At 37.4% G+C, this 26,996-nt stretch overlaps 1 protein-coding gene across 1 annotated transcript in view; it reads left to right on the top strand.

Moving 5' to 3' along the window:
- Nucleotides 1-26,996, top strand: part of BICC1 (BicC family RNA binding protein 1) — a 117,610-nt gene that overhangs the window by 47,445 nt on the left and 43,169 nt on the right. The window contains exon 3 of the mRNA XM_075154287.1: nucleotides 11,061-11,130. Coding sequence (XP_075010388.1) covers nucleotides 11,061-11,130 — 70 coding nt within the window. The remainder of the gene's footprint in view (nucleotides 1-11,060; nucleotides 11,131-26,996) is intronic.

Below are 26,996 nucleotides of genomic sequence, written 5' to 3'. Positions count from 1 at the left end.
ATGTTAGCATTTTGCTTAGCTCGACATGAAGCTGTGTAGAAGTATGCGAATGGGAAACAGGCATGTTTTCCTGCTGTTGCCTTTTTATATCTGAATCTAGATTATTTGGAAAATTCAGAGACACTTTAATTTTTTGGATAAAATTATTTTGGCATTTCATAGTTAAAGTAAAAATCAGTTTAACAAAGATGAACAAATGAGTATGTGAAGATGAAATTCCTGCAGTATTGAAACAAATGACTTGCGGTGGAAGCATGAAAAACATGTATAGTGGTATTGAACCTTATCCATACAGGTTATCCCATATGACAGTCTCTAAAATAATTTAAGTATTACCCTTTTCTAAGACAGGTAAAATTAGGGGAGAAGGACTAGCCAAGTAGTCACATACAGATACTTTACTAAAAATGTATTGGGTTTTCTGACAGTTGTAATATAAAATAGGAAAATAAGGTACCCCTACAAGAGACACAGGCACTCATGTCCTTGTACTTGGGAAGGCACTTTTTTCATGCTGCTCTTTCCTGTACAGAAACTTACACAACTGGGGTTTGATCTTTGTCTTCCCTATGTATCGTTTTGTTGTGTATTTTTAAGTAGTTTACACTTAGATGTGAACTATTAGTATCAGCAATCTAAATTAAGAACAAACTTATTAAAGCGTTTTCTATGTTTTATAGTTTTAATTCTCAGTATGCTGCCACTTTGCATAGATGTTTTTTCTGCCACGCAGGAGCACAAACTGCAAAATCCAAATGGTGTTTTAGTCTGGAATGCGCGGGTGCCTCGGGGCCATGTGCTACTGCTCCTGCTCAGAAATAGCCCCTCTCCCTCACCTGCAAAAAGGTAGCATTAATACTGTGGAGTCAGGCGCACTGTACTGCTGCCTTCTTAGAGTAGTAGTTGTAATATAAACAGTGAATTCTAGTTTTGAATTTCATATGTGGACAACCTTAGGGGGGAAAAAACCACAGCAGGGCTTGGAATAGGAATCCATTGCTATACCCCAAATGTAAGCCAGACTTGCAAAAGAGCTACATATTTGCACCGAGCTTTGGGCTAAGTTTTGTCATCTCCTCTTTTTTAACTTCTTACATGCCCCATATTTCCTCACCAAACCCAATAGTCCTTGATGGTGTACCATTGATGTGTCTGGCTCTGGCATCTCAAGCACTTACTCCGGCCTCACCAGTTTTAGAGGCTGAATTTACTCTGTCAGTTCCTGAGTAGCCTTACACAATTCCTTTGTGTGTCTTGTTCTTCCCTCCCATCCTTGTTCTTCCCCTGCTTTCTCCTCCCCCCCAACCCAAAAAAACAACAATCCATTAAATATACTACTACTCCTGGTTCCAGCTACAACCATAGCTCTGTTCTTGCTGCCAAAACTCGTGTTTGGGGATTAGTCATCCTCTCAGATACTGCTGCTTCACCACTTTGCCATTAGAAGAATCATAGAATCATGGAATCATTAAGGTTGGAAAAGACCTCTAAGATCATCAAGTCCGACCATCAACCAACACACCATGCCCACTAAACCATGTCCCTAAGCACCTCATCTACACATCACTTAAATACTTCCAGGGATGGTGACTCCACCACTTCCCTGGGCAGCCTGTTCCAATCCTTGACCACTCTTTCAGTAAAGAAATTTTTCCTAATGTCCAATCTAAACCTCCCCTGGTGCAACTTGAGGCCATTTCCTCTCATCCTATCACTTGTTACTTGGCAGAAGAGACCAACACCCACCTCGCTACAACCTCCTTTCAGGCAGTGATGAGGTCTCCCCTCAGCCCCCTCTTCTCCAGGCTAAACAGTCCCAGTTCCCTCAGCCGTTCCTCATCAGACTTGTGCTCCAGGCCCTTCACCAGCTTTGTTGCCCTTCTCTGGAGACGCTCCAGCAAGAAGAAGAAATAAGTATCAGCTCATGTAGAATTTTACTTGTCTACTGTGACTCTTCAGCTCAGGTCTTCTTGCGCTTATATAGAATTTTTTTTTTTAATTTTCATACAAATGATATTCCATGTTTTGAATTAACTATAAGAGTAAACTTATTTATACTGCTCTAAATGCATATATGCTGAGGGAGCCACACTACTCTAACTTCAGTATAACTTCTCTGAAAGCAGAAGATGCAAGATGAACATTTTATGTCTGTGAAACAAAATATTCAGAGACTGGCAAAATTTTTGTGTGTTTGTTTTTACCAGACATCCTGAGGTCTGATTTTAAAATTGTCACATGTCACCATTTGGTTACTACTGAATTAGATTGTACATGTAATGATTTCATTTTCTAAAATGAAATGCTCGTTTGAATGTTAACATTTTTTAACAAGTAAAATCTGCAGTACTGAATTTTGGCTTTTTTTTGTGAGAGTTAGTAAATTGGATAACTAATCCCTTTGCTCTGGTACTCCTGCCTTGTTAATTATAAGCAGATTTTGCACCAAAACTGTGACTGTGTTTATATTGAACTTACTTTGTCTGTGTGTCTTTCTGCTTAGAAAGAAAAATGTTTTTGTTGTCAAAACGAAAAAAAAATTGCTGATCAACTGCAACGTGAAACTTTTAAATATTCTGTGCAGAGCCCCAGCTTTCATTATTGTTCTTAAAGCTGTATTCAGAATGCAAGCTTATGCTTTTCATGGGCAGTTTGATTTAGAAATACTTGTTGAGTTGCCTGTTCACTTTTTGTGGGTTTTTTTTGTTTAGTTGAAGCAGTTGGAACACTTGATTTATGAAAACTGGGCATTTTAGCAGAACGTGTTGGTATCAAACGCATCTTCTGTGTATATGTAAATGATGCAGGGTAAGGACTTGTATCTGTCTTAAAATGAGTATTTGTGTCTACTAACAAGCCGTTTTATAGATGTTACTGAGATTAAGACAGTACTACATGTCAGTTTTAGATTAACCGATTTCACCACTTATTTAGACTGTTAGGTGTAAAGGAAGATTAACAGGCACAAAATGAGGACGATGTTTATCTTGTGGTAAGATAGATGTGATCAGACCATTTTGATTTCTCTCATAGTATTTTCCATTAATTACTGAATTAATTTTGTATCCTGAAGAATATTTTAGGTAATATTTGGAAAAACAAATTCTTAAAAATCTGTATCAGATGATGGATGACCGTTAGTAAAGATCCATCATGTTTTGGTCTCCTTTTTGTAAGAAACCTGGCTTTGGAGCGGTTTTGATGCTTTGAAAAAAGAAATCTGACTTGTTACAGCCTTTGTTTTTAAAGCTCATTTTATCATTCAAAACCATACTTAAAAAGCTTTTGCAGTTATTTCATACTAAGGTTATTCAACCAGCACTGTGATTTAACCTCACTGCTTAAGTGTTTTCCATTTTATCCTTTAATTTTCCATTTTATCCTTTAAACATGTGCTGCCTGTAAGTAATTAAGCAATTAAAATGTACCTGTAGAAGAAGAAAAAGATATGCGGTAGGGTTCAGGAATCAGCTGTGCTGGGAGAAGTCAGGGTGGGTGTTGATGGCAGGAATCTTTTTTTCTACCTGCGAAGCTTACTAGAATACCAACATAATGCTTGGCTTGCTTTCTGCACCCACAACAGCAACTGCTTGACATTTTGGATCTGCAAAAAGTGTGTTAGTTTTTATGACAGTAAAACTATCTTCCCATTAATACTCCATGTTTATGGAGCAACATATTTGTCAAGTTTTGAAAGACCATTACCATGGTACTACTTTTTCTTTTACTATTGATATTCCTGGATTTCATTTTTTTTCTCTGCTGTCTTGCACAGTGATTTTCATCTTTGTCTTCTGTAAAATTGACGGAACAAATTTTCTTGAGGATCAGGGAAAAATGGTTTTCAGAAAACAGTCCCATTAAAAATGGGGATAGATACAGTGATGTAACAAAACAATCAGTCACCTTTCCTTCAGCAGCAGCAAGAAATATTTCTTGGGTGTGAGTTATCCTCCATAAACTTATCAATCTGAGGTAATCCATAAAGAATTGCTGTGTTTTCTTTAACCTGATGGAGATTCAACTTCAAAACAAGGTTACCAAACATCTACTTACAGAATTTCTATTACCATGACCCTTATGTAAATAACACTTTTCCTAATCCTCTCTGTCCTTCCCTGTCCTCGTCCTAGCCTCACACATGGGATTTCCTCTTCTGCAGCAATTTTTAACTGTACATATTTACACTGGGAATCACTTGTTTCTTAGTAATACATGTTAGCGATTGCTTCTGGCTCCAAGTGCTTTATAGTTCTTATCTTATGTCAGTGGTGAAAGGGATATTTATTGATGCTTTGTTAAAATGGAGATTAGGAGCCATCTTGAACTTGCAGATGCAATTGGCTCTGAAGTTCCAGATGGTCATGTTGCCAATAATAATTCTCTAGAGGTGCCCTTATACTTGCTGCTCCAAGGAGTGCTCACGGAATATAAATGAACAGGGTCTATCCTGCATTTCCAGTCCCTCCCCAATATCTGCTTGATGGAGAACTTTATCCTTGCAATTTTTTTTTTTTGAGGGGGAGGGCCACTGATGCAGCTCAGCATCAAATCTGTATTTTGTCTCATACTTCAATGTGGTTTTGTTTTTTTTCTAATTCACAGTAGTTTCCCCCTCTTTCCCCATTTGCTTTTTCCCTTGACTTGTTACATTAGCATTGCATCAAACATTTTTCAATTTTAAACTTTATACTGCTTGGAAAAATCGCATCTTATTTGATCATACCTTTTTGTCTTGCTGGAAGATGATTTTGTACTAAGAAATGCTCTCTCTGTGAGCATGTGTAAACGCAGAGAGAATGACATGAAGAGTGACTCTAAAGGTAATTGAGAATATCATTTGGGCCCTGTCTTGATTTTACACTTTGTGGTAAATTTTTTTTCTGTCTGCACAGAGGCAGTTTCTGAGTAAAAACCAAGATCTGGAAGGATATAATTATTTTTTCCTTGTAGTGTCCTTTTTTGCTTTGTCACTTAACCTGCTGAAGGAGAAAGACTTGCCCCCAATACCCCAGAGGGAACTGCATCACTTTTAGAAGAGTTGATTAAGGTAGAAGAATCACTGCTTGGTTCCATCCCCTGCTTCTCATCCACCTCTGTGTTTTATTCTGCCTCAGAGACAATAATGACTTTTATTTTCATGGATAGGATCACCTGTAGTTATTAGCTTAATTTTCTTTTGTATAATTTACCCAACCGGTCTGCTCCAGCCATTTTGAACTCTTGTAAGAATTAACTTTGCCTCCAGCCTTGAGAATGCTAGAGGTAGTTCCCCTGTTAGGGAAAGGATTTTTGAAACTTATTTCTTGGTGCCAAATTAAAATGGAGGTTAGTTGCTTTCATTATCTCCACTTACTGAAATTTTAGGTCCTTGCTTACAGTGTATTCTGGATTTTATTGGACTGTTGTGGAGGTTTTTTAAGCTGAAATACTTCATGCAAAATGCTCAGCTTTGAACGTTTGTCACCGGGCGCTCGGACAGGATTTGCAGTCTGCTTACAAGAAATGGAGTGTAGTCTCTGAAATATTCCAAGTAGCAAAGAAGTTAGGTGCTCTCTGAGGATTTGCGTTGTTTGATTGTTGAAAATAAGGTACCATTGTAGTACTTCATGTGATTAAATATCTAATGCCATTGATGATGTTGATCTAAACCTAGGTGTTTCTGTTTGGTTTTAACCTGCACAGAGGAAAACCTAGGAAAACTCTTTAAACACAAACTCAGCTGTTCAAAACATGATGTGGACAGATAAACAGAAACACCAGTGGGCATACAATTTCATTGCTTTCTAGGGTTTTCAATAGCATGAAAAATTCAGGGTATCTACAAAACCTAGTACTGTATATTAAAAAAAGGAAAGATTTTCTTAAATATAGATTAAGATAAACATGTATCTGTTCTAAAAATATAATTTAAATGTGTTTACAACGTTTTTAACATCTATGCTTATTCATTGTCTAAGTACTCTATATGTTAAAATGCTGTATATATCTTGTGTTGTATTAAGCAAGGTTAAACTGAGGAAGCTAATTCCTCACTCTGGAGGAGAGGGGTTTTCCACTGATGAAATAACAAACTGGCTTTTTCTGGCAGTTATGCTTGCAATTTTGAGAGTTACTTTTGTCTCTTCAGTTGGAATGAGCTCATTGAGCTAAAGTTGAAAAAACCAATTGCAGAAACCCACTGGCAGATGCAGGTTCCTCTCTTACTCTTTTTTTTCCTTTCGCCGTGAATAAGAACTGAGGCAGAAATGGCCAAGATGCACGAATCCCAAAGGTGGGAAGATCAGAAGTAGATAACTTCGTAACAATACTAGCTATAAAGAATACTACTGTCATTTAATGTGCTTGTTTTAAATGAATAAGGGTCTTTTTGATAGGTTGTTCTTTTTCATCTACTGCCTGTAAAATACTTCCTTTGAATTCTGAAATGCTTGTGGGCTTTTGGGGAGTTTTGGTTGGTTGTTTTTTTCCAGTTTCCATCCAAAATCAGCTAAATAAAAATTACAACGTAAGGAAAAATAACTTCTTACTCTCTTAATGTAAAAACTCCCCAAAGTGCTTAAACTATACATTTTTCAAGCTGGAATACAACGAAGCCAAAAGCTTTTCCTCCAGCTGCCTTACAGCTAGAGGTTTTTTTTTTTTTATGAAGGCCCAATGATTTGTAACTGGAGCCAGTTTTTTCGGGGTCAGGGCAGAGTCTTATTTGTTTTCTTGGTATCTTCCAGTATCTTGTGTATCTTCTTTATGTTCTCCACTGAGAGAGAGCTTACATATTTTGACTACGTAAACACCACGATTCCTCTTGGGGAAAGGAGAGGAAAGGAAGATGTAGATAAATTATTTCTTAGCATTTCCCGCATTTTGAGAAGCAGCAGTGTGATTAAATCTTGCTGCCGAATGTGCCTGCTCTTTCTTTCGGTCAGTTGATCCTTCAAGGTGAGGAGAGTACTGATGAGTATAAACCCTATCACTTACTTCATGTGAAAAGAAGGGAAGCTTAAGCAGAGGTGCTGTTCTGCAGTCTAGATGATCATGAACTCTGACTCACTCATCCCTAGGCTGAATTTCCTCTAAATGTTTTGTAACTAAAGTATTTATACAATTAAAATACATGTACATCACACTTGTAAAGTAAATTCTGTTTTCTATTTTGTTCATTTAAGAGCAGTACTGCTGTTTTCAGCGTATGTGGCATAACACTGAGTTTTCACTAATAAAACTATTCCATTGCAACATGCAGTTGAGGATTTTACAGAATGATTCCAAATTCGTTTCAGGGAAAAAAAAAAAAAATCCTGGCACTTAAAACTGCCTGGGTTAGAATGGTAAAACAGAACTAAAAGTTGATGCAGCAGCGGTCTACACTATGCAGAGTTTTACTGTCGCACAATTTTCAACATCATGTTTACCTTCAAGTTTAACAGCTATAGTAAAAACTCAGTTGCTTGTTTTCTAGAGCTTTGTGACACTTCTGCTGTTACAATAAATACAATACATAAATAATAAAATAAATACCATAAATGGTTTAAAAAGCAAGCAATATAGTTTAAACTCTTCTTAAGTGTTCCTTAAAAGCCCTGATTTCTCAAAAAATAAAATCAGAAGTTACTTTCCATTGCAAAACTTTAGGCAGTAAAAATTCTTAAATTGTTTTACAGGCAAGATAAATCATTTTCACTGGTGAAAAAAATAAGTGCTGCAGCAAAAAGTATTTTATTTTTTTCCTATATAATATGTGGTTTTCAAAATTGTGGAGAAGATGATTATTGCAATCAGCTAGGAATTTATGATAAAGTTTACTGCTTGGAGTTGAAAGCCAGCACATACTCTGAGCATTGTGCATTCAATAAATGCACTTAATTTAAATGCATCCAGACTTACTTTTTTTTTTGCCTAACTGCCTAAGACAGGAGATAAACTTTGTCTTTGTAGTGACCAAACTGAGTCATCTTTTTGGTCTAATGTGGTAATTTTTAGCATTGCATTCTCCAAAGAGCTTAAGGATATTACGTGGCCAAATCTCAGTGGCTGGCAGTCAGAATTCTTTTCCTTTGAAGATTTCATATGCATCATTCTCATATGTTCCCAGAACGTGTGCATCTCTGAAGTTGTGGGGTTTCATTTTGTTTTGGTTTAGCATGAGAAATGGCGAGGATTTAATTTCTTTAAGACAAAAGTCTCCAAACTTAATTGAGAGGGTAAAGGACTGATGGGATGTAACACTTATCTTGAATGACATTCATTCACTCCTTTTCTATCTCTTCTCTTATGGTTCCTTTTATGTTGGATCTTCTTTAACTCAGTCCTGCACCATTCTTTGTTTTAGCATCTCCCCTCTCCTTTTAGCTAATGCCTTCCTATTTTCTGTGTATTTCTTCGCCTGTTGCACAATTAAAAATAATCCTGGCCCAAAGCCCTCTGTCAGACACAAGTGAAATCTTTGAAATAGCTTTTTGACATCTGGATTGGAAAATTGTGAAAAGTATGTGTATGTTGCTGATAAAATTTCACCCTCCTGGAAATGTCTTATTTCAGCTGTAACTTATTATCCAATAGTTGCCGAAACCAAAAATATAGTATAATGAAGCCTGGCTGACACTTTCGGTTTTTCCACATGGTGTACTAATCTGGAAGTTGTTGTGGTGTCTTAGGGATTTGGATGTAGAAGATAAGAATTAAGAAGAAGTCTGCCCTAGTCCTGAATTATACTATTATGGAAAATTTATTGGTATTGTAGCTGTCTTCTTAATGCATTCATTCTCTTCTTGGAAGTGGCTTTGTTAATTATTTTGGAGTTTGAATTTTTTTATTACTGCTTATGCTTGTTGCAGATGACTAGAAGTACTAAAATGTACTGCTTTGCTTAATTCCCCCCTCTGGCCCCCACCAATTTCGGTGAGTTGACTTTTTTGGATAGTGTCAGCTTTTTGTGTATTGTAATTCTCACTTGTATCAGCAGTCAAAAGAGCACAATTTTTTTTATTTTAGTCCTTCTGTGGAAATAGAACAAATATTCTTTATACAGGAGGAAGCAGACCCTGAGAGTTGCCATCTAAAAAGCTCTCTCCTTTTCCTTTCCTATCTCTGTACTACTTAGAGCAAACAAGTATTCTTTCAGTTCTTCTGATTTAGGGTTTTTTCTAGTTTACAGCCTAAGTTTACAGTGAGCACTTGTTTACTTGTTACCATTATGTTATTAAATAATCTTCTTAATACTTACTAACCCCCTTCTTGTCAAAAGTATTTTTACGTGGACCCACTAACTAAGATAGTATGACCCAGCAGATCAAGGGAAGCCGTCGCTCCTGTTACTGTGAGGCTGCATATGGAGTACTTTGTCCAGTTGTGCCCCCTCACCTCAAAAAATATCCTGCAAACAGGAGTGAGCCCAGTGGATGATCACCAAGTTGATCAAGGGCCTGGAGCAGTTGATGTACAAAGAGAACCTGAGAGCAGGGTTTGTTCAGCATGGAGGAGGTGAGATAAAAGAGGGATCTAAGAGCAGTCTTCATCTACCCTATGGGTGATTAGAAAGCATACTGAGTCAGGCTCCTCCTAAAAATGCGCAGGTACCAATGGCCAAAGGTTGAGCAAAGGAAAAATCAAGCAGATAGGAGAAAATAATTTCTCAGTAAAAGTGGCCACACATTGGAATAAGTGTGCGGAGAGACTGTGGAATCTTCTTCCTTGGAGGTAGTAAGAGCTTGATGGGCAAGGCCCTGAGAGCAACCTGACCTAACTTTGCAGTTGGCCCTGCTGTGAGCGTGAGGTTGGACTTAAATAACTTCCAGAGGTCCCTTTCTTCCGAATTTGTTCTGTGATTCTGGGACCCCTTCTAATTAACCTTAGTCAAGCTGAGCAAAATGCTTGCTCTTAAACTCTTTTATAATAAGCTCCTGAAATTTTCAAAGGAGTGAGGACCTTTTTGCTTGTCACTGTACAAAATCTTGTCCATGTGTGAGTGGAACTGGATAAATTGTTCCAGGTGAATATTCATGAGGGCCTTCTATAATCAACATCTCTTAAAAAAAATACCTTTTCTGATGCAGCCTAGCATGATACTTTAATAGATGCGTTTTCTTGGCATCCTACAACCATCTAGATGTGTTTTCTTGGCATCCTACAACCATCTCGTCATGGACTAATATAGGCAGATCTTTCTCATTTCTTCAGGGTGAGATGAGATGATGAGATACTCCCTTCTTACTCATGATGATCAGATACTCTCATCTCTGAAGTGTGATGAGAGGTACGATCTCATCATACTTATTGATGAGATCTCCATATAAAAGTGAAGTTCTTCAGTCTCAGTAGACAGGCCCAGCATTTCTTAGAACTGAATTTCAATTCATATATATGAAGTCTTTGGTGTCATTTAGTTCCTTCTCTTGTGTTGCTACTAAATGTGTTAGTGATGCACCGTAACTCTGTGCCAGGATTAAATTTCAGTATAATATGCCTATGGCTAGTGGACTTACTCACTAAAACAAAGGCGGCAACAGAATGAGAGTCGACATGGAGCCAAACAACTACATGGATTTCAAAGTATAAGCGTGTGTGTGTGCGTTTCGAAGTCTGGGTAGGCTTACAATGAAAAGTTGCTTTCAGGTCAAGGTGAGGCAAAAAAAAAAAACTGTGAAGGCAAACCGATGTATCTTGGCTTATGGAGACTCGAAAGGAATAGGCTTTACTTAGAAGCCATTTTAAGATAACAAAAGAAATATTTTTGTTGACTTGTGAAGTGTTGAAATTCCTTCTGAGATGGACCTAGAGCATGCTGTAGCTAGCAGTGGTCATCTGAACTTCATGGAAACTGTTAAGCGTCTTGGTTTTCCCTTCAGTTTTCTTTTGAGTTATCAGAACTCTGCTCCACCTATCACCAGACAAAAATTTTTCTCAAGAAAACCAGAAAAGTAGTTAATGACTTGTGCTATTTTTAAGTAATAATAGTCAGCAGATTTAAAAATGGTAAACATCATCTTTTCCAAAAATGAACTTTTGACTTTGTAGGAGAACAATAAAAACTTAATTTTTCTTAAATGCGTTCTTTTTAACAGATTATGGAAGAAACAAATACACAGATTGCTTGGCCATCAAAGCTGAAGATTGGAGCAAAATCGAAAAAAGGTATTTAGTTTTGTTCTTTTTATGGGGTGGAATTAGTTGTTAGAATAGTAAAACTACAGAATAAACAATTCTGTCTTTAGAGTCACCATATCAATACTAGACAGGTGAAATATTTTCATTTCAGTCTACTGTTTTTACAAGATTTTCTTGTTGAAGTTATCTCAGCGTTATATTTTGACGTACAAACCCATTTTAAGTAGCTTGCACTTCTGCAAGTACTTTATTATCAATACTGTTGTACTTACTGTCTTTAGCATGTGTGCTTTCTTCTGTATAATTCTACATCTAATCTTAACAGTTTCTTTATTTTGCAGCAGCCAAACCCGGTTTGTCTTTCTGGTAACATTGTAGATTAGTGGGTGTTCTGTGGGGGTTTTTTTGTTTGTTTTTATAGAGTACAACGATGTGTGTTGGTCAAGCCCAGTTAGAACAATATATACTCATTGTGTCCCTGACAGAGACAGTCTGCATGCTTTTTTGTTTTCTTTAAGAAACCTAAGTAGAGCTGTTTCTTAGGAATGGCCAGTGTTGTGTGTTTTAAATTATGCTGCTTTTGGAAGTACAGCCTATTAATATGAACGAAGTATACAATCTGGAACATCTCTTTTTGAAATAAGCCTTCTAGTTCTGTTCTTAAAGAATCATAGCTGTGACTGAATGAAAGTAATACTTGATTCATCTTCTGTAGGAAAAATGAAATTGGGAGTGATTTTTTACATTGCATGTATTTCTGCTCAGGCTGATACATATTAAAACCCAAGAAAGTGGAGTTCAAGTAATTTCTCTATACGTTGTTTTTAGGATGTATAGGTGGAGATGTGGGCTAAAATTTGTAAATGAAGAAGGTCTCATGGGAAGAAAAATAATCTCTTTAGAAAGGTGCAGGATTAATAACATTTTTATGGTGTAAAGTGAGATTCAGCCTCTGAGGTACTTTCCCACATGGTATTGAAGTACAAACTGATTTAATTTTTTTTCCCCACTTGCATGGAAAAAGAATCTCACTTGAGAGGGGAAAAACGGGAAAGGAATTCAGACTGGAAAAAATGCAGGTGTTATGTGTATGTATATATTCATATGTGGAACTAATGTTTATAGTAATGCAAGAGTGACAGGGTCTCTGTGCAAACCTGTGCTCTACCTGTGTTCTTCTGCATACTTTCTGCCTGAGCTGCTATGAATTGATACATGCCTAAGGCTCCTCAGGAAACTGAGGCAGGAGAGTTTGTTTTTCTTTTGAGGGGAGAAAAGAAGAAATAAAGCAGTAGCTGCACTTGTTTTCTTTCAAATTTAAACGAGCCTAGTTCTGAAGATGAAAAACATGGATGAAAGGCCATGGAAAGAGGGGTAAGAGGTGGCTGGCTGGGATTCTGGATTGGTACTTAGAGATGCAGTTTTATATGTAGATTAATTTAACCTCTTTATTAGTGATCTCAAAGAGAAGATAATGTTAGATTTGTGGTGAAGCTCTATCAGTATATAAATGAATTTGAATACCAAGGGAAATAAAACAGCTAAAAGTTATAAGCTGATAATAAAACTAAAAATCGAGGGGAGGGAATGCATGATACAGCTGGACATCCTGAGTGCATCTGCAGTGGGAATGATTATCCTGGAAAGTCTTTATGCCAAAAGAAACTTTAGATAGTGATGGGCTGCAAACTAGGCATTTTAGCAATATGCTATACTACTAAAAAATAAAATGTTTCAAATGCATGTGGACTGCAGGGTGGCTCTAGAGTGAAAACTTTTACTCTCTGGCTAGCTTTGCTCTGAAAAGTTGTGTGTATTATATACATTTAAGATAGTAAATTACAATATGTGTACAAAGAACTCCTTAACCTAGAGGTTCCTATTTCTTGTGAAATAAAGTGTAGTTTATATATTCTGTTTACACTTAGTATCAATTGTTTGCATTTCTTTAACTTCCCATTTGCTACAGTAGCTGTTTATATAGGGAAAATATTCTAAGTATTTAACATACTCTAGCTTCACTTAATGACATTTTGTGATTGGGAGGAGAGTCTGCAACAAATAACTGGCCGGCTCTCCAGGGACTTGAACTCAGAACATGCTATCTTTCCCCGTCTCCTTGGCTGGGAACAGAGTGCCTGATAAGCAGTCATTCAGTGAGGGAGAAGCAGTTACGGATGGACAGTCTTGTACCCCAGCCATACACTGTACCCTATCATAATCAAGTGATACCAAATTTTTCACATAATTTTCCAGTATAATTTGCCTGCAGTTTCAGTAGCATCACATTCTGTGGATGTATGTTGTGGCCTTTGGTCATTCACAGCTTTCCTCCCAAAATATAAGGGGAAAAACAATCTCTAGCTGTGGTGGTGTTTCTGTCATGTTGTTCAGTCTGTCATGAAACATTTAGGGCTTAATGTCGTGTTCTTCTCACTGCAGTTGTCAGGTTTTAGTTCGAGATTGTTAATACCAAATCAGTAAGAACAGAGTACATATTTTCTTTCTAATTACAACACGTAGGTATTGAAATGTGCAGACAAGGTGTGCATAATAAAGTTCAGCAAGGTTTTAAGATAAAGTTCTGTACAAGACCCAGAATCTCTTTCTGATCTCGTGGAAAAAAATTACTGTGATGAAGCTGAAGCGCTAAGAGTAGATGAGCTGCAAGTTGCTAAATTGTTTTTCTGTGTTATGCTGATTACAGCTTTTAAATTGGTGATTGTAAAATACTATATATTGCTATCATAATGGTGATTCATTAACTCAAACTTGATAAATATTTTCTGAAAACTTTGAATTGCAAAATGCTAATGCCTGGGTTTAGCATTATGCAGAATTTAAACAATTTGCTAAGTAAAGTTTCTTGTTTACTATGAAATTGCTAAAATGGCTCTTTGCAAAGGCTAGAATTCAAAAATCAATTATCAACTCTCAACAGTTTCATGAAGACCAAACCAGGAATTTCCTGGCTTTAATGAGTACCAGATGCTGCAGTCTTGCTCTAGTGATGGGGAGTGATGAGGGTTAAAGTATCTTGAAATACATGTTTAGAAAACACACAAACAGATATAAATCTTCGAGTAGCATCTTTAAGCAAGCCATTTGTTCAGGTTGACAAAAAGATCCTCTACCATTAAGGCTTTAGAGAGGGAAATGAAACAATTTAAAGCACTTCTGTAATGACTGATTCCTGTCCAGCAGTAATGAAATAATTGGCACTGGCATGGTCTGCTCTGCTTTGCATGGGTGCTGAAGAGTTCAGGGCATACCAAACCCTCATGTTCTGGAGGTTTCAGATCTTCTGTAGTCCAATGAATTAATGATCAAACTGAGATGGTAACTTTTCTCTCCATTCCCCTTTTGCTCTCAACATACTTTTTCACCGTTATGGTTACTGTTCCTTAGGAATGCTATTAATTGTCTTTCAAAGATTTATTCAATGGTATAAAAGTTCAGAGCCAAATCCTAAATGGTCAGATGCTATAGTTCCACAAACGCTTTCAAAGCAGGTGGAAGCTAACATTTTTTCCCCTCTCCCTTCCCAAAATACTGGCCTGTCCTGCTCTTCTCTTCTTGTTGTCCAGCCCTTTCTGCTGTGCTGTCACACTGGTGCTTATATTGTCACATAGGGGACCAGGCTGGCTTAAAACTAACCATGGATAATTCTTACTATTGGAGAGGCTTGGGGTTTTTTTTGTGCATTTGCTAGCTGTTTTAACCCTAGCTATTTTAACCCAAAATGTATCCTCAGTCTGCTTCACCATATGGTTATATGAATCTGTAATGCTTAATGCATTGGGAGCAGGTGAAAACCATGTTTTTCAGCAGCAGTGCTTGTTTATGGTAACTTAAGATGCTCTTTAGGAACTTCAGGAAATGGGTATATGTGAGTTTAGATTTCACCCGTATTCCTTACTCTTTTTCTTCCCTTCTTTTAATTTCCCCCTTGCCCCTCTATACAGGTGTGTGCCTTTGTATTTCAACAGCCATAAAGAAGTTATGGGGATATGTGTGCACTCAGAATGCAGACAGCCTTGCAAGAGCGTTTGGGTAACAACCAGCATAAGAATCATTTCAGCTCCTGGAAACTTAGTGGCTCTAGGCAGGAATTCATTCAGAGTGTTGGGGCAGGGAAAATTTTGGGAAGTTAAAAAAGGTGGTAAGGGGAAATGCAAAGTAAATTGAGCTTACAGAGCAAGGATAACTCTGGGGTCTCTTTCACCATTCACTTTAAAAAAGGGCTGCTTTTACTGAACTTCTGTTGTTCTTTTATCTTTCTTCCTGTTCTTCCCACTTTTTCATTCCTCTTCTCCAGGTTACAATCTCCAGCTCTTCTTTATCTGTGTCATCTGTTGAAGTTACCCACTCATTTCTTTTTTTTCTTTCTTGAGCTGCTCTTATTTCATTTCACCTGTTCTTTCATTTGCTGTTTCTGGTTTTGGGGTTTGATGGGGTTTTGTTTGTTTGCTTTTTGTTTCTGTTTTTCTGTTTTCCCCTCCTATTACTGGTGCATTTTAAGTTGGTTAAGGAAAAAAAAAATGCAGTCCATGTTCTGTTTGTGTATTTCTTTTTTCCTCACCTGATTTTTCTTTTTACTTATTCTTTCATCTTCTGTTTCAAAAATCAAGCTTCAGTAACTTTCTTTTTAATTTAAACTAGTTTCTATTATCAAAACACTTACTACATGCTATTTTTCATTTGCATATCTCAAAGGCAAGTCAAGTATGTAACATCTCATTCATATCTAAGGAGAATGGCAGGAGGGGAAGAAACATAGTGGCACTGAAGACATTAGAAGGCAGGCAGCGATAACTAGCAGTGGGCACTGCTGGCATTCATTGCCTGACAACTTGGTTCCATGTTTTTTCCTTAAACTTTGCCTTTTGCAAGCTATCTTGCAAACAGAGTCCACTTTTTGCTTCTTTGCATCTTAAGCTGCTGATACAATATGCAAAATAAAGTTAGCAACTGTAATACTATATTTGAGGCAAATAACTATACTGAGAGACTTCAACCAAGTTAGTAAAATATTGCTCCCATTTATTTGAATCTTGTTTAGACACAAAGGGAGAGCTTTGCACATTCCAGGAGGCATTATGATAAAAGCTAGAGACTTACGTTTTTGTTAAAATAAATGTCACTACGTGGTGAACTTAAGGCCAAACTTGCATGCAAGTTACTGCCTTAGATATCGAGAGTAAGCTAAAATGTAATCTCTGTTGCTTCAGACCTTTAAGTCAACTTCCAATTGTTTCCCAATATTGTAATAAAAGCTGAAGTTTAAATTTTAAGAGGAAGAAGGGAGAGAGAGAGAAGATGTGGTGTCAGGCTGTGCAGCCTTATGAATGTGTGCAAATACAATGCTGGGTTATTTACTCTTTTGGCATTGGTGTTCTGATAAATCTCCAGTCTGATTTTATGCTTTTCAGATAATTTCTTTTTCTCTTTAGAAATACTTAACTTTCTCAATTTAGTTTGTCAACAAAATCTTTAAAAAGAGTGAAAACTACTTTCAATGCTAAATCTCTTATAGTAAAATATCATACATGGAGAAGTGGTTAACATAAGAGCAGTTCAGCATTATATATGCCAGTTTTTAGTGTCCCATGTGCAGACACTTCATAATTTACACACGCGTTCCATGGAGAGATTACATCATTTCTTAAAACATAAATGCATCCCTGACTGTTAAGCAATATTGCTTTCCATATTGGAACTGAGCTGAATACCACATTTGTACAAAGGAGAGACTGCCTTTCTCAAATAGAAATTTCAGTGAAACACATGGCAAAAAAAACTATGGATAACAACTCAAATTGTTTGTTCCAATGTATTAATGGATGCAAGTAAGACGTTGTCAATGGTCATGTTCAAACCCAATATTTTATGATGAAATGTCAGTGAAAATGGAAGAGTTAATGACCCCGTGCAGCATCATTCTGTAGGAGTTACGTGAGCTTTAAACAGCTCTTCTAGTGTGTCTGGAGGTCTCTGGATTCTCCCTCCCTGCAGAAAAAAAAAAAAAAAAACAACCAAAAACCACAACCCCCAAAAACCACCAAACCAAAACACCCCTAAGCAAAGCAATGAACCTAAAGAGGCAGCAGTTGAAGCTTTGAATACAGTGAAAAGTGTGTGTGGCATAAAGTGGTCTTGGACCCTCACTTCAGGAGATTGTCTCATTGCATTGATGATATTTTGTAATAAATGCAAAGTTTAGAGAAATGAATAGATTTCTCTGCTTTCAATGATCGCTGGAATACTGAAAGGATTTCGGTATGTGCTACTTTAAGTGGCATATAATGTTAAGTTACATAATCTTTTTCTAAATACCAGGTGGCTTGGTGTACTTGAGAGGCTGGGATGTTTGCAAAGTGCAGTTATATAATCTGAAATTTTCCCCAAGAAATTGGCCAAGTCTGAGTTTAGTCAAACAAGCATAAAAATAACTAAAAATTACCTAATAGTTTAGGCTATTTACTTCATTGTCTTATGTAACTCCTTAAGTTGAAAACTGTAGACTCTGTTTCCAGCAGTTTGGCATCTACAAGACTGAAGACCTTGCAGTTTAAATATATGATGCTATACAGGTATTCGTGTGTGTGTCTGCGTGTGTATGCATATAGAACAATGACTATCAGGATTGCTTTATTTTTGAAGTCTTCAGTGTTTTCCTTTTTTCAGGCTTTACATGTACACGTTATCCCTACTTAATATAGTTGCAGCCATAACACAGCTTTTTAATTCTGTGTTTTCCTTAAACGACTTCATCATTCTGGGCTGAAGAGAGATTAGTTTCTTTCTTCCTTTTTCACAATGCATATATATTATGCCTGCTTTTAATTTTAATTTTGTTAAAAAGTAATTTGGAATTAGCTATGTTGTGGAAAAACTGCAGTTGTTGGTAACACAACATCTGTTAATTACCCCTGTTGAGCTCAGAGATCTTCACCTTCTCATTTTGATTGTGGGTGTGGAGGTAGTGTTTCTTGTTTGGCTTTTTTGGATTTAAAAAAAAAATCAGCCCCAAGAAACCAAAAACCAACCTCCAAAAAAAGCAAACAAACCCCACAACCTCCCCACAATCCAAAACCCAATATGGGGCTATGAAAAGCCATTGATTTAAACAGCGAGACCTCTTATAATAAATTCTGTCCCTGTGCATTGCTTTCAATAATGTTTACATTCTGTACAATATCATAAGACCATTTCTAAAAGTGTTGCTAGAAGTGAATGGTAAGGAGGAATTGCTTGATATTTCTTTTTTAAATTCATCTCCATATATAAAACTGGTGTTTCAAATAATGACCAGATAAAAATATCTAACCTATTTTGGTACTCTGTTAGACTTGAGTCGACCATGTCAGGCTAGCCTGGCTGTGTATGAACCTCTTTGCTGTTTGTACAATGTTGTGAAGGAGTATAATATCAGCTTTTTTATAGTTGAATTACTGAATTGTTCATGGAGAAGAACAGTATAGGCTGGAAAGTTAAAATAAAGGTATATGTGAAGGTGTGCATATATTTATATATATATAATGGAGGAAAATAAGCAAATCTCTTCTGTCAATATGGACACCAAGGTTAAGAATATTCTCATACTTCTTTATATAGATTTAGGCAGTTCATGGGCTCTACCTGAACATAGAAATGTTTCAAATCAATTGGTATTTATTATATACACTCTGTGTGGCAAACTGAGACTTAAATCTTAGGGCAGGAGGAATGGGAATTTACATCTGCATATAAACTTGAGCTATTGCATCAGTGCTTTTTTTTCCCCAAAAAGAAATTAAAGGTTGTATATTTCAGAGGGAGTTTAAGTTGCATGAAAACACTTTCTTACAAAGGCTAAATTTCTTAATTACACTTGATTTATCTTAATTTTTTGAATATAAAAGTGAATCCTGCTACTTTTCTAAAGAATATGCCTATGTAAATTGTGTGTTAGGTCTTCATGTGCATAAGTTCTAAAAGTCCTCTTATAATTTCATTCACTTCTAAAATGACAATCTCTTAATTTCATAACCATATATAATCTCTGAAACTGCATAAAAATTGTGTGGTGAATAATGGAAAACAGAGCTTAATGTGCTGGAATTGTGTGTATGCTTGCTAGTACGTATCTGTGTAGCTAATTTATCTGTCTATAAGCTTGAGAAAAATACTCTTTACTGTAAATTACTGTAAAAGGAGTTCAAAGTTTGTATTTCTGTAAATGCAATAATGCATTGAGTTTTATTTTGCATGTCAGTCTTAAATGCTAAGCCAGCCCCACCTGAGAAGGTCGCACGGTATCACAGGACTACCAAATACTTCAGACTTGTTAATGAAACAAGTACTGTAACAGTAATTTTTCGTAGTTTTGGTCAACTTTTTGTTCTTGACCTACTTTCATCTCTGTCTGCTGTTTCTAGTTACAATAATTGTAGCTTCTGCTGTTCTCACAAAAAACCCAAAAACAGAGTGGAAAAGGGTGAACATGGGATTATAATCAACTAATTTTCCTACCTTAAATTCTGTGTTATGAATAGCCACTTAATTGGCTTAGAGCCTTAAGCTTTAATTGAAAAAAAAAAAAAGGGGGGGGGTGGGAATTAATCAGCCCCTTGGAGACCTGCAGTGGTATATGGAGCTTTTTGACAAACTTTAGCTCCTAATCCACTAAGATGATTTTGAAAATTGTGTTAACTGTCCTGTGAGGCTGTACCCTAACTCTAACCAAAAACGTATGAAGTGATGTCCACTTCTGAGTAACCGCAGCCTGTTCTATCATCTTTAACTAGGGATGTGAAGTGATGCAGAAAAGAGAGCGCCTAAGCCTTTGAAGTGCTTAGGTGCTTAAGTGCTTAAAAAGAAAGGTAACTTTTGTATTGGTTCATGATCAAGTTCTAGTTTCTGTTGTCTCAGCATTGATTTCAGTGCAGATGAATGGAAATACAGGTTCAAATTGCCCAGTGTCATGCTGCTTCTTACAAAGAAAATAACATACTGTATACCAGCTGGAACTCTACCAGCAGCTCTATCACTGCTGCTGATCTGAGGATTGTTTTAGGCTCTCGCAGTGCTGTTTGGGTGTCTTCCCTTGTTCGTGTGGATCAGGGCAAGGGAAATAATCCCCTGTCAATAACCCATCAGGTAGGGTGGGTGGAGGTGATGATTTGATGGCTCTGTGCTGTAGGCAGCTGTTCCCTCAGGAGAGGAGCTCTCCACCTGGTTATGTGTAGGTCAGCAAAAAGGTGCTATAAGATGAGCTTTTGAAGTTACTCCATGTGTCTTTCCCATCTGTAAGTGGAAACAGGATCCTAGTGCATCAATTTAAGACGACTTCATACAACAGCAGTAGACACAATAGGTTTTGATCACCATGCCCCTAGGACAGCCGTATTCTCTGTGTTGCGAGTAACGATAAAGCTGCACTCAGTTGTGCATTTTCCAAGTACTCCTAAAGGGAAGAGTAGTAACTACTTTTGCTAGAAGTGAAATCAGGGGAGACAGAGCTGTTTTCAGGGCTGCTAAACAGCACAGTTGTGGTCTTATCTCTCCTGCCTTACTGCATGCTTAAGGTCTGCCCCTCTGCCTCCATAGCTACCTGCTAGGCAGCTCAGCCCTCCAGCCTGGCATGCCTTGGTGTCTAACCCACTGACGGGGAGGGCATTCAGGGCTGCTGGTTTATTGAGGCCTGTGCTCTTTTGTCAGCAGAATTTTTCTTGGAGCTATTTAGTTTTGGTTCCCAAGGTATAAGGTTGTAGGTCTGACTTTATACCAGTTCAGTAAAGGTTTTCTTAAAAATCTTGGCATTTGGATGTTTTTTCCTTGTTGGTGCCCATGACAACAGAACCGTTGGTTTGGGTATTCTGTGTCAGCTCTTTATGTGTGGAGCAAAATTCCTTTGCAGCTTTTATTTGACCTCACTAAAAGCAAGAAAAAAAGATTCATCCTGTTATGTAATTGTGCAGCCGATAACTGTATATAAGTAGATTTTTTAAAATTATGCTTATATCCTAGAGGCACATGAATTTCACAACAGTATGTTTCTGCATATTGAAGGTGGTCATGTCAGGAGATAAAGGATGCTCTGTAATCTTGAAAGTGCTAACAAGATTTGAGGGGGAGGGAAAAGATAATTTCTTATATCTGCAGTTGCTTCATAAAATAAAATTTCAGTTAGGTGTGGTACATGATCTGGGAAATTGCAAGTTTTTTTCTGTTCCTTAGAATGGCATTAAACATACTTCTGTGCTTGACCTTTCTGCAGAAAAACTAATGCTATTTTGCATTTCCTCATAGATAAAAATGGATTAACTTGATCAATGGGGCATCTTACATAGCTTTTTTAAATCATGCAACTTAGGTGAAATAAAACTGAACAGTTACATAATCTGAAATGCAGAATACCTTCATTTTGGAAGTTCTTTATCAGATGGAGAATTACTTGCTCAATTATTTTGTGCCTTTCTCGAATTGTGCTAGATTGTAACTAGTGTCCTCTGAATTGCTTAAAGTTGATTTATCTTACTTGATCTTGCTCTGGTCTAAATCAAACAGACGTTTTCAAAAGAAACAAGATTACAAAAATGCATTAATAACCTGCATCACAAGTGACAATCATCAGAATACAGAAAATGACAATCAGATAATTCCTATCAGTTATGTATTTTAGTCTGTCAGGCTTTAGAATCATAGAATAGTTTGGGTTGGAAGGGACCTTTTAAAGGTCGTCTAGTCCAACCCCCTTGCAATGAGCGGGGACATCTTCAACTAGACCAGGTTGCTCGGAGCCCTGTCCAACCTGGCCTTGAATGTTCCCAGGGATGGGGCATCTCTACCACCTCTCTGGGCAACCTGTGCCAGTGTTTCACCACCCTCACTGTAAAAAATTTCTTCCTTATATTTAGTCTAAATCTACCCTCTTTTAGGGTAGATTCCCCCTTTTCCTATCGCAACAGGCCCTGCTAAAAATTCTGTCCCCATCTTATCAGCCCCCTCCTTTTAAGTACTGAAAGGCTGAATAAGGTCTCCCCGGAGCCTTCTCTTCTCCAGGCTGAACAACCCCAACTCTCAGCCTTTCCTCATAGGAGAGGCGTTCCATCCCCCTGATCATTTTCCTGGCCCTCCTCTGGGCTGGCTCCAGCAGGTCCATGTCTGTCTTGTGCTGAGGGCTCCAGAGCTGGACGCAGTACTGAAGGTGAGGTCTCACCAGAGCAGAGTAGAGGGGCGGAATCACCTCCCTCAACCTGCTGGCCACGCGCTTTTGATGCAGCTCATGGGGAGGCTGCAGTCATCTGCTTGTAATGCTATATGGTATCTGCTTGTTAACTATTACCACTCATTAATACTTTTTTTCCTTTTGAGAAAGGATTATTCATACTCTTTAGAATTTTTCGTAAGAGAAGATAAACTCTTGGTTTCAAATGTCAGTTGAAGCCCATAGTATGTTTTTGTTGTTTCGTTTTTCAGCATGTACTTTTCCTTGGGTTTGGTTGGAAGAGTGTTGAGAAGGGGGAAGTATCGTGTTTCATTTGTTTTTTAAATATAACTCACTCCTGCTTCCATGTGTTTAAATTGTAATGGTTCGGAAGGTTTCAAGGGATGTTGAGAAGTTCTTTATGCCAATCTAATGCATTATTGTATGCAAACGTTTGACACTAATATGAAAAACTTATTGCAAGCCTAGTTGAAGATGCTAATTTAAACACATAAGGTATGCATTAAGTGTTGGTCAGTGAATGGTGATGATGTTAGGCTAGTAAATATTATTCAAATTTTTGTTTTGATGTGGAAAAATGGCTTGAGTGGAGGAGGCCAGGACCCCAAAATAGCTTTCGAAAGCATGGAGAAACCAGCACACATAGCAGAAATCCACTTAAGGATCTTGTCACAGTTTTAAAAATAAATAAATAATCATATGCCCACCAGTATTACTAGGGAGAACACTACATTTTTATACTCTGAAGGAATAATACTTCATGTGTGATATTCTGTAGCTGATAAAAACTTTTTATAGTCTTTCCAGTTTCTAAATACTGTATTTCTGTAACTGCCATCCAAAGACCAATCTTCCTCAAAGAAAGCCAGTGCCTCACCTGGTGCTCCAGGCTTTCCAGCGGATGGTAGCACTTGCAGGTAGGGCTGGCTACTGCATTCCTCTCTTCGAACCTGTGCAACTCCTATAAACTAGAATTACAACGTAAGTGAGTATCATCCTGTCTCTGCAAATCTCTTTGTGTTATAAATGAAATTCTGATTTTTTTTTTTAAATTGCTTTGGTTTCAAGCATTCTAAATATAGACTGAGTCTGTGCCAAAGACCAAGTGCAAACATACAAAACCATCATTGATAGAAAGTCTCTTTAATGACTTCCTCTGGAAACTATAATTTGAATCATATGATTTTTCTGGAGTAGCAGTAGGAGAGAATATCTGAAAAATAACTATAATATGGTTTTCAGAATTTTAAGCTTTTCATCTGTACAAACTTAACTTTGTATAAACTGTGCTAGTCATTTTATTCCTTGATTATTTGGCAAGACTAACATTTCCTGTAAAGCAAGTCAGATCTAAAGAAAACAAAATCCAGGGCATAAATAGTGTTCTTGTGAATTTTTTTTTCCAGATTTTTAGCAGTTACAAAATAATTGTTATTTTATGGTAAATGCTTGTCAAGAACTCTGGTAGCCTGCAGTTTTGGCTGTGTGGCAGCAATTGAAGCTGCTGAATCTCAACTAGTGAGACTGATACAATCTGGCAATGTTTATCAACCAAGGCTGGTCACTGAGGACTGTTGGCAATATACACTCCCTATATGAACTCCCGTGAAAGGGAGAGGCAAATGATTTCTTGTTAATTGGAGGAAAGAAAGCTGTGGGAAAGGAAAAAGTTGGGAATGAAGTGGAATGGGGGAAGCAAGAGACGTGGAGGGGAAATGAGAGACTGATGAAGAGACTGAAGACAGTTGGAAAGAGGTGGATGTGATTCAGCAAATAAATGGCAGGAAACATGAGGCTAGAGTGGGAGTCTTAAAGAAAGAGGCTTTTGAAAGAGCAGAAGAATAAAAAGTAAATGATGAAGATGGTATAAAGATAATGGGAAAAGAGATGGGAGGTGGAAAGAGGAAGATGTGGAGGAAAGACTGGGTGAAAATATATATACCAAGAAGTGGAGAGGAGGATTACAGCTTAGTGTTCATAGGTGTCTGGCATGGACTTCCAGTACATACCCTTGTCTTGGGAATGAGATCGGACACAATTCTGAAGTTTCTACTTGATGAATATCCTGGGGAAAAGCTGGTAAACACCACTGTATTGATGCAGATGTTCATTACTGTCCTAGACCGGTGATTAAATATCTAACATGTCACTATTCTCATCTCTAATATCTTTGTGCTACTTCCATAAAGATGCAATTTAGATGACTGCAATTTCAATTTGTTAAACATTTAACAGATGTCTCATCTTGCATCAAAACATGTGTATGATTTAAAATACTGGGAACGCAAAACATTAATTTCTAGTCCATGGGAGTTGAGGATATTGGCATTTTCTGTTAAAAATCACAAAAAGGAATTAGAATGTGCGCAAGTAAAACAAGACGGCAATAAAAAGGATTAAATTTGAGTGCAACTGTCATCCAACTTATTAGATTTGTGTCCAGTGCAATGTCAAATAATGTAAACTGCTTAGTTTCACAACGCTGGAAGAGAATAATAGCCAAGAAAGTAAGCTGAGAAGATACTGGGCTTCAAGAAGATGCAAGCTGTTTTGTGGAACTTGCTTAAAATATTGCAATGCCAAACAGTTCCCACCAAGATTTTTAGCAATAAATTTGTGGAGCTATACTAAGCTATACATGCAAAATACATTCCTGTGTATGTTCCTCATCTCACGTTTCTATTGTAATGGAGTGCAGTGAGAAGTTAAGCTCATGTTAGCTTTCCTGCCTGTGGGCGCTGTCGTGGAGAATTACAAACATGAATTGACTTGCTTATAGATATACATTTGGTCACTTCAAAGAAATCCAGACTTTCAGAATGAGCATACACTTTCTGGGAGAGGAAAAAAACCACCGAACATGACTGTTTGGGTGCAGTATTTGTTTTTTTCTTTTCTGCTTGCAGGAAATTTGCCTGAAACCTAAGGAGGAGTGGTGACTTCCCATCCTTAAAATGATTGAAATGTAGCATCTTTCCTTCTGTTAAATATTCTGATGTACTGTCCCATGCCGGGCAGTGTTTTCATTGATCATTAATTGATGGGATAGTATGTATTTATAAAATTTGCAACTCGCATCAAGTTGACAGAATGCAATTTACACTCAAAACACATCGGAGAAACAATGCAAAATTAGTGACAACTCACTAATGGTAATTCAACACAGGCTGCTTGGAGAGCACAGATCAGGTGCACAGTACTGAAGAAAGGGGTTTAAATGTCATTGTATACCACAGATTAAACAGGCACTGGAGTGTGGTGCTGTATCCCAGAATAAAGCAAACTGGGATGTATATTCAGGCTCATTGTTTGTAAACAAAAGAAATATTTATTTTGTGCAACTTAGTACTGCAGAGGTTTCACCTGTGAAATCATACTGGTTACCAGTGATGGTCTTCAGAGTTTGGACAATTTGGAGAAAATCCAGGGGAAAGCAAAGGACATGCTTTGAAAACAAGAATTGGGAGGAGTTTAAAAAAATGTAATGTTACAGATAATAAAAAAAACAATGAAGGCTATGTGGGAATAGAAAAAAGGTGATTTATCAGTGTCTACTTAAGATTAAAGCAAACATTTTTGTCATACAGATTTCTCTTGGATTTTAAAGAGGACAAGGATAGCTAATTATTGTATTAATTGCATAGGCTTTGGGGTCCCTACTAGTGGACAGATTAAATAACTATCAACAGTGCTCTAGTAGACTAGATCCTGCCACAAAAGTGGCTTAAATGACCACCTGTAATAGTTCAGTCCTTCACTTCTGAGACTTTTTTTTAAAATAACTGATCCTGATTTAGATCCTTAGTGAAGAGCACTGCGAGAAGGAATCCATGCAGAACAGCCGTAACAGTGCACATCAGTGCACTGGGGAGGGGAGCAGACTTTCGGATTCTGTAAGTGAAAATGGGATTCGTTCCAGAGTGAAGGGGTTAGAAGAAAAATAAGCCAAAAAAAAAAACTCTATAGAGAAGGCCATTTGCAGCATGAATTACTGGTAAAATGCAGAACAAAAGAGATAATAAAGTCTATGAGTTTATGACAAAATGGATTATGCTTTTAATCAGCTGACTCATTATAAAAAATACTACTTAGAAATGTAAATAGCATATCAGCCCAAAGGAAGAAATTGTCAAGAAGTAAGAGACTCTTGGCAAATAACTTCCCTCCCCCCTCAAGTACACAATGACAGACAGGAATATTTGGATATTTTTTGCTTCTTCCTCTTTTGTCATTTTAGTAAATAAAACTTGAACCACAGACTTTGCTGATTTCAGCAGCAGCTGAAAATGAACGTCTGGTAACTTATATTTGAGCGCCTAAATTTAGGTTCCTAAATCTGTATCTGCAAGCAGTGTCCTTTGCTGTTCTGTTCTCATCTGCTGGCAGGGAAAAGATGTGCGTGCAGAGCTGGGCTTAGAGTCAGTGCTGGGGGCGGGGGGGGGCATTCCTCACCGGTGAGACTCTGCAGAAAATTTTGGCTTTTTTTAAGTTCCTGTCACTTTTCCTGCCACAGCCCCAACCATGTGTAGTTGTATTATTTCAGAACCACTATTCTGCCATTAGCAGTGCCTAGGTATTTAAAGCCAAGTGGTGAATATTGTGCTGTCCCAGTCAGTTTTGCTAGTGGATGGCAGGGAACCCAGATTTGTTGCATTTTGCTATGTGCAGCAGCTCAGCCATG

The sequence above is a fragment of the Calonectris borealis genome, chromosome 7 (genome assembly GCF_964195595.1).
Source record: "Calonectris borealis chromosome 7, bCalBor7.hap1.2, whole genome shotgun sequence".
NCBI classification, from domain to species: Eukaryota; Metazoa; Chordata; class Aves; order Procellariiformes; family Procellariidae; genus Calonectris; species Calonectris borealis.
The sequence above is the reverse complement of the archived record's forward strand: the minus strand, read 5'-3'. Positions and strand labels throughout refer to the sequence as shown.